This window comes from Pleuronectes platessa, chromosome 6 (genome assembly GCF_947347685.1).
Source record: "Pleuronectes platessa chromosome 6, fPlePla1.1, whole genome shotgun sequence".
In the NCBI taxonomy this organism is placed as follows: domain Eukaryota; kingdom Metazoa; phylum Chordata; class Actinopteri; order Pleuronectiformes; family Pleuronectidae; genus Pleuronectes; species Pleuronectes platessa.
The window spans coordinates 5,927,179-5,935,290 of record NC_070631.1 but is presented as its reverse complement, the minus strand read 5'-3'; the positions used below and the strand labels follow the sequence as shown (position 1 = coordinate 5,935,290).

The 8,112-nt window shown below is 42.5% G+C and overlaps 2 protein-coding genes across 2 annotated transcripts; one reads left to right on the top strand and one right to left on the bottom strand.

The window, feature by feature from the left end:
- The first annotated feature begins 271 nt into the window (after window positions 1-271).
- On the top strand, window positions 272-2,999 carry lmod3 (leiomodin 3 (fetal)). Its single transcript, XM_053425274.1, has 3 exons — window positions 272-643; window positions 1,065-2,714; window positions 2,847-2,999. The coding sequence occupies exons 1-3, from the start codon at window positions 356-358 to the stop codon at window positions 2,892-2,894; spliced, it is 1,986 nt and encodes a 661-aa protein (XP_053281249.1). The 5' UTR covers window positions 272-355; the 3' UTR covers window positions 2,895-2,999.
- Window positions 3,000-3,493: 494 nt separating this feature from the next.
- Window positions 3,494-7,789, bottom strand: LOC128442710 (PRA1 family protein 3). The gene is made up of 3 exons (XM_053425276.1): window positions 7,517-7,789; window positions 6,270-6,487; window positions 3,494-4,906 (listed from the first exon to the last, which is right to left on the bottom strand). Exons 1-3 carry the CDS (start codon window positions 7,696-7,698, stop codon window positions 4,731-4,733), a joined length of 576 nt encoding a protein of 191 aa, XP_053281251.1. The 5' UTR covers window positions 7,699-7,789; the 3' UTR covers window positions 3,494-4,730.
- Between the last annotated feature and the right edge of the window lie 323 nt (window positions 7,790-8,112).

The window sequence follows — 8,112 nt, the reverse complement described above, 5'->3', positions numbered from 1 at the left end:
CCCCCCCCCCTCCCGCCAGGCCCATGAAAATGCTCCACCTGCTGCTGTCAATCCTGCACTTTCCTCTGCCTGAAGCAACTGTCATCCCAAAAGATCCTGACGGCCGGGCCAGCTGGGAGCGGGGACTGAAAGAAGAATGTTAGCATGTCTTTCCCCTGCTTGCAACTTAAATATCTTCCATGCAGTTCACAGGGTTTAATTTTAGACTCTGCATGGGGCGGGCAGCAAACCCTTTCTAGCCGGAGTCAACGCCAGAGCCTTCCCACTTTGCTCTGGCCCCGAGTCACAGGAGCTATCCTTCCTTTTGATATCAGGAGAAGCACACAAATAAGACAACAAGCTACTGAGCGCAAACATGTCCAACGGCAGGGAGCCCGATGAACTGGACGAGGAAGACATCGACGAGGATGAACTCCTCGCTATGCTTTCGCCCGAGGAGCTTCAGGAGCTTCAGAGTGAGATGGATGTTATTATTGCCCCAGACGAGAGAGTGCCGGTCGGACAGAGGCAGAAGGACCAGACCGAAAAGACTCCGACTGGGACGTTCGACCACAGATCCCTGGTTGATTACATGTACTGGGAGAAAGAGTCCAAACGCATGCTCGATGAGGAAAGAGTCCCCGCTACTCTGCTACCCAGTGCGGTAAGAGGCCAATGTCTAACTATCTATCAATCTAACAATCTATCTATCTATCTATCAATTTATCTATCTATCTATCTATCTTTCTATCTCTCATTATCTTTCTATCCATCTATCTATCTTTCTATCAATCTATCTATCTATCTATCTATTTATCTATCTATCTATCTAACTATCTATCAATCTATCAATCTATCAATCTATCTATCTATCTATCTATCTATCTATCTAACTATCTATCAATTTATCTATCTATCTATCTATCTTTCTATCTCTCATTATCTTTCTATCTATCTATCTATCTTTCTATCTATCTATCTATCTATCTATCTATCTATCTATCTATTTATCTATCTATCGTTCTTTCCATCTATCTATTGAAATGGTTCCAATCTAGTTTTTCCTGATTTATTGCTTTCATCAGAAAACTTTGAGGGAAGAAGCTGAAAGGAAAGAAAAAGAAGAAAACACAGACACGGGGAACTATGAAGAGTATGAAGTGATAGAGGAAGTCATTGAAGAAGAAGCTGTGGGTTCTGAAAACGGAGAGGAAATTATCGAGGAGATAATCGAGGAAATTGTTGAAGTAGCTGATGAGACCGACGAGAAGGACGAAGAGGAGGAGGTGAAGGAGGAGAGGGAAGTGAAGCCACCAGTGAATAATGAAGAACTTGAAAATACAGACAAAGGTGTGGATCCTCAAGATAACATTTTGAAAACCGTAAAGGAAAACAATTCAGATGGTGATCGGCCTTCTCCAGATAGAACAGACAAGATGAAGAGCTTAGCCCCAGGACCCAGCACATCACCCCTCGAAGAGAAGGAGGAAATAAAGACGAACGACTCTTTGCTTGACAAAGATGCTCCAGAGGCGCCAGAGATAAATGACACCAGTGATAAGCTCCCGCCAAAGGAAGAGAGAAAAATTAACAAATTGAATATCCCGAAGCTTTCTCTGAACAACATTAAAATGACATCAAGACCTTCAGGAAATGAGACGAACTTGGAATCGACGCTTGACAAGATCCGCAACAACAACCCCTCGATCAACGAGGTAAACCTCAACAATATAGAAAACATTCCCAAAGACATGCTCCTGGACTACGTCAACGGCTTGAAGAAGAACAAACACGTAAAAACGTTCAGCATAGCCAACACAGGAGTCGACGAAAACATAGCTTTCAATCTGGCCAACATGTTACGAGAGAATCGCAGCATCACGACTCTGAACATCGAGTCCAACTTCGTCACGGGGAAGGGAATCGTAGCCATCATCCGCTGCCTCCAATTCAACGAGACTCTCACAGAGCTGCGGTTTCACAACCAGAGGCACATGCTGGGTCACCACTCCGAGATGGAGATCTCACGTCTGCTCAAGGCCAACCACACCCTCCTGAAGATGGGCTATCACTTTGAGCAGGCGGGGCCCAGGATGGTGGTGACCAACCTCTTGACCAGGAACCTGGACCGTCAGAGGCAGCAGAGGAAGGAGGAGCAGAAGCAGCAGCAGCTGAGGGAGAACAAGGAGCTGATGCAGATGTATGAGAGCAGTCTGAACCTGCCTCCTGGTTTACTTGAGATGCTCGGGTACATACCGCCCATAGAACTCTTGCAGGAGTACGGGCTCGTCCCACCCTCGGCAGATATCAGCGCTTGGCCTAAAACACAACCTCAGATAGAGCAACCAGAACCCCAGAAGCAGCCAGAACCCCAGAAGCAGCCAGAACCCCAGAAGCAGCTCAAGCATAAAGGCATTCCCGAGCAACCCAGCGCTGAACCAGCCAACCCATTAAGGGACGTGCAGCTGAAGAGGACGCCCAAGAAACGTGACCCTTTCCTGGACCAGGACCCGAGGGATAACAGGAGACCAGTGAACCCCGGTTTCCAGCTGAGGAAGACTCGCAGGGTGGAGGAACACAGCGAAGAGGTGATAGATGAAAGACCCAACCTGACTAATGTGATTAAGACCTTGAAGCCTATCCCTCGCAGACGGTTGCCACCCAAGGTTGACGTCACACCACGCGATCAGCTCCTGGGCGCGATCAAAAAGAGCAACGTGGCCTTTCTCAAAGCTGTGAGTATCTGAACGTCCGTTCTCTGAGATCAGGGAAGAGAATTCATCGTTCACATCAGTGTAAATATGTCAGCTGTTCCAGTATTAATGATATATTACACACACTGACTTTATTTTGTTTCTTTGTTGCAGGTGCCACTTCCCAAAGCACTGGAATCAAGTGAAACAAGTCTCCTCTGAGGTTATGACTTCAAATATACATCTTCACTGTTTTGTATGTTTTATTTAAAATAGTTTTAGTATAAGTTACACCATAAATACTCAGATGAATTATGTTAATCAAGACACAAAGGAAGAAAAAAAAATCCATTGTTGTGTTGCTTCTTCACTAAATGTTGAAACAATATATGAAAATGAGTTCATTTCCAGACTTACTATTATTATTTCAGATTAAAATCTGATAAGTAGGGTTGTTTGATTCAATGTGCAAAAAATGAGCAAACCTGATCTTGTGTTTCCCTTTTAATATAAAATATATATTTTACTCTTCGCATTGCGAGTCGTTTCCTCTTCTTCCTCACTTTTCATATCATAACTAAACAGCACTTTGTGGCACTGGTGTCAAAATGAACACATTCCCAGTGAATATATGATATGAAAAAGGACAAACTAGTCCAATTTAAATTGACAAGTGACACTGTGTCCAACACTTTCTGTTTGTGTCCTTATTCAGTTACATGGGCTTTAAATTTGTTTTAGTGTTTGCCTATAACTCACAAAAAAAAGAGATAAAAATCAATATACTCACACTGACGCTTGATTGAAAAACAACTGCAACATAAATCAGGTTCTCTTTAATGTTTTTACACAGGACAGCTGTGTTCATGGCCAGTTCTGTGAGTTCATCATCACTTTTCAACAATGAAAAATTCACATAGAAACAGAGATAATACGCTGTGTGTATAATAAAGCATTCAAGAACAATCTGAACGGCCGGGGGTGAGGTCAGCATGCACACAGTGGAGTCAAGGCGTGAAAAAAGCAACAGGGAACGACTGCTTTTACTATCAGGAAGAAGCAGTTTAAGATAAACAGATTACAGATTACAAATTTATTAGTTATATTAATTTTTTTTGTACAAGGAAAGGCAATTTTGGGGGGAAATAGCATAATATCTATCTAGTCCAGAAAGGTGGTAAACTAATGTTTTACTTTATCAGAATTTTTGCCACATTGCCAAAGTCATAAATAGATATATACTCTGTAGTCTGCAGCCACTTTATACATTTCTGCATGCTAAAGTATGAAAATAAAGATACATCGAAAAAATAACAACAGACATTGTAATACCATGACATACTATTCAAACAATAAAGCCGAACTTGCCATCTATTTTTTTTCCTTTGTTAAATATTGCATAGCTGTGGTCAGAGGGGGATACACAAGCCTGAACAGTCAGGAACACTTTTATTGACAATAATATTTTTTAACTCAGGATTTATTAGTCAGCCAATACCGTTAACTCTAGAAGCGCACTGGTTTCAGATCACTATTCATACAGCTCCTGGAGAGTCGAGATATGAGTTATTGCTCTTCACTAAGCAGATAACATGTTCTTTGGTGCTGAGAGGAAAAATGTAACATGCTCGTTTTGAGGTAGCAAACTGAACGGGTCTGACTTTGTTTTAATAATAAATATAATTGCAATGTGTTGAAACATTCAAGTTTTACTCAAAGTGCGTTGTCAACAAGGGAATTAGTCGTTTTGGGAATATTATGAGGAATACTCTTTGACACAGAAGTGCTCAAACCTTTGGAAAATCTTTTGCGCCCATTGCCTGTTAACATCCAGTGCACAGGGGTGATTGTGCAAATCTGCCTAAGCATCTATTACAGTTTAAACTCAAACAAACCTATATGAGAAAAAGATAAATGGATAAAAAGTATGGGAATGCAAACGCCGGGATATAGAGGTGGGAGGATAAAAACTTGATACGTGGGATAATGCTGAGGAGATGTTAAATCCTTTCTGTACATGACATTTAATTCCCTTGGCACACTCAGGACTACAGAGCCTCACTCCTTCAGTTTGCTCTCAATAAAATCCTGAATCTTGTTCATTTTCACCTCCTGCTGATCCAGGAGGTCCATGATGACGCTCATGGGGGTCCTCTTCAGCCCGACGCCCTCAATTTTGTTCTCCAGTCTGTTCTTCATGTTGCGCAGTCTCAGAGAGGCGTGGATCAGGATCACTGCCGAAAACAAGCTGCTGTTATAATTTATATACACATAAAAATAACTTGTATACATGATTTTCTCGGGGAAAAACATCTTTGGAAAATAACAAAAAACAAAACGTGATACTGCAGCGAGCCGGGACTTGACGGCAGGTGTGAGGGGGTCAGACATATCTTTTTATTTCAACATGTCAGGCAGATGCTGACTGCATGACGTCAGGCAGTAATTGTGGTTCTGTCCAGATCAACAACACATAGCAACCCATCAACAAAAACAGCAGTGGGCAGGCCTTTTGGGATACGATCAAACTCCCTTGTCCTTGTGCCACAGTGTTGGAGCAGCTATATTTGCTACAACGACCCAAACCCGTCAATTATCTAAACCGCTCTGCTGAACTCCTGACTCCAGATCAGAACCTAACCCCTGCTGTGCTGACATATTCCCCAGTCTGGGTCATGAGTGAAAGCAGATCAGTGATACTGGTCGTACTGTTCAATTCCTACAGTGACTCAGAGTGAGGGCGATCGGAAAAACTTGTTCACCCACAGAGGAACCTCAGCCATGAGGCCCTGCGTGACTCATCACCCCCAGTTACAGTTTGTGTGGTGTAGCGTTAGCACAACACATGTGTGCAATCTGCTGTAGGCACGGAAAGTTACAATTTAAACAAAAGCAGTAAGTCTGTAATAATTCAAAGTTATATATCAAATATAGCAATTTGCATTTTTATGTGAAAAGATACAGAGAAGAAATAAACTTGGATTTGTTTGAATTGTTTCACAGAATGAAAGAAAGATGATTGACAAGGACTAACTAATAAGTATAAAACAAACTGGGTGGCACTCAGCCTGCACATATTTCCACTGAGTTTAATTTTTTCCACCAGAACAGCCTGCCCATTAACATTTGGCAAAAAATGTCCAATTCCTTCAAGTAGGATTTTATTTGCTCTCTTGCTTCTTAGTTTTCGGTTCTTCCACTTATTTATTGAAATATTTAATTTCATGGTCGGTTTTATTGTGTTGTATTGGAAATTGTTTGGTTGCCACTTTTTAATGTGTTTGAAAGTTTTAGACGGTTTAACGCAATTTCACATCAGGCATCTGCTTCATCTAACATATGAAATGTAATATTTTGATCAAGCTTGTATTATTTAACTTATTGTTGTTGTTAATTACAGAGTTAAATAAGAAACCTGGATTTTAATATCTCAATGTTTGAAGTTTAATTTACATAATATTAACTTACGGCCCTGATCCTCTTCTGTAGAACCTTAACAGAATCTGACTTCCTCTATCAAAACAGACCCAACCTGTGATATCTGACAGCCCCCCCCCGCGGTGATAAGAAATAAATATTAAATGTGCCGAGACTTACACAGCAGGGGGAAGGTGATTCCGAAGATGAACACCATGACACCACCGCACAGCGACAGCACAAAGTAGCTGGTGGCCATGACCCCGATGACAAACAGGGCGGGGTTCTTCCTTTTGAAGTTCTTGACGGTGGCCTTGTTCTCTCCTGCCCACACCGAGCCTCCGAACACCAGGGCCACCACGGCTCCTCCCAGGAACATGCCGAACGGGTTCAGGAACCTGAGCATTGAACGCACAAACATGACATGTGTGAACAGGAAGCGTGCTCTTTTTATTTAACAGCACAACCTGCTGGTGGTAAGAACAACGACCTACTTCCTGGCCGGAGCTGAACACCTGCATTGAGGCCTGTACTCGTCAGAACTGCAATTTCCTCTTGATCTAAGAGTGATCGAGCCACAACCAGCTAACAACAGTGAGCTGGATTAAGAAGCTAAGGGAGTAACAATGATCTTATCCTACATATGTGACATGAAACAGTTCAGAACGCAGCAGCTGTGGCTTCTCACTGGCATTAAAGCTTCTCTCCATTGGCTCCCTCCTGTTTCAGAATTGATTTTAAGGATTTTATTACTGATCACTTTTTAAAGCATGCCGGGCTCCATCACAAAATTGTTGACCCCTTGTATGCCTGCATGCGGCCTTTGGAACGGCCTACCTGAGGAGAGTCAGTGACTTCTTCTTAATCACATGCTTATAGACTATTAATGTGTTTTTTATTGTCATATTACTGCTCTTATGTGACACAGCTCTATATTTATTCATTTCATTTGAACACTACCTTGTTGCCCACCACCTAAACGTGGTTGTCTCGCTTCCTTGTCACACATTGCATCCTGCTGATTGTCATTTCCCCTTATATTTACTTTTTCCTGCTTTGATGTCGAGGCACTTTGTAAACACTAAAAAGTGCCTTGTAAATCAAGTTTATTATTAATAGTAGTAATTTCTAAATAAAGAGGAGTGAGGAGTGATGTTGTCTTTTGAGAAGCAGTGTTTACATGACTATCCGTGAATATTATAAAGAAATAACATGTTTACAGGCCTGTCAAAGTAAAATGCAGAGTTAACAGAGACTTCGTGGCAACATAGACTGAATGCTTGCACAACAATGGCTGCAGACATACCATGCATGGGTGTGTGTGTCTGTGCATGGGTGTGTGTGTCTCTCTCTCTGTGTGTGTGTGTGTAGGGCTGATGAAACATATAGAGCCACAGAAGCTAGCTGTGTTAGCACACTCCACTCACCCGACGATGAGGAAGACCACCAGGGCCGCAGCGAAATAATTGGTCTGGTAATACATCAGGTTGCTGATGACTCGGTTGTTCCACTTGGTCAAATCCCCGAAGTCAGGTTTGGCGAACCGGTCCATCCCGGGACAGAAGTCGTCCCACGGTCGGAGGGGAGCTAGCTCCATCTTGGCAGCCATGGTTTCAGCGTGTGGTGAAGAGACACACGAACACAAACATACCCACACACACTGAGAGGTGTCAGAAACGGAACAGCTGACTGGTTCCGGAAAGGGGGGGGGGGGGGGGGGGGGGGGGGGGCAGAGGTCTCGCGAGATCACACGTGCTTAAACCATCAGGATAGAACAATCATGTAAACGTATATAAGGGTAAGGATCTTACAGGAATAAGACGTGAAATATCTATTTATACACAGTCATTTTGGCATCAATAAGAAATAAATGCAATTTTTTTTAAAGGCCTGCTTTGGAGAATGTGCAGCAGACAAACATCCGGTACATATGTATATTCCTCATTATCAGTATTCACCTTAACCGTTCATAATCTGTATTTATATTTATCTGCTGCTTTATTCATCTGCTGCTACCTGCTCC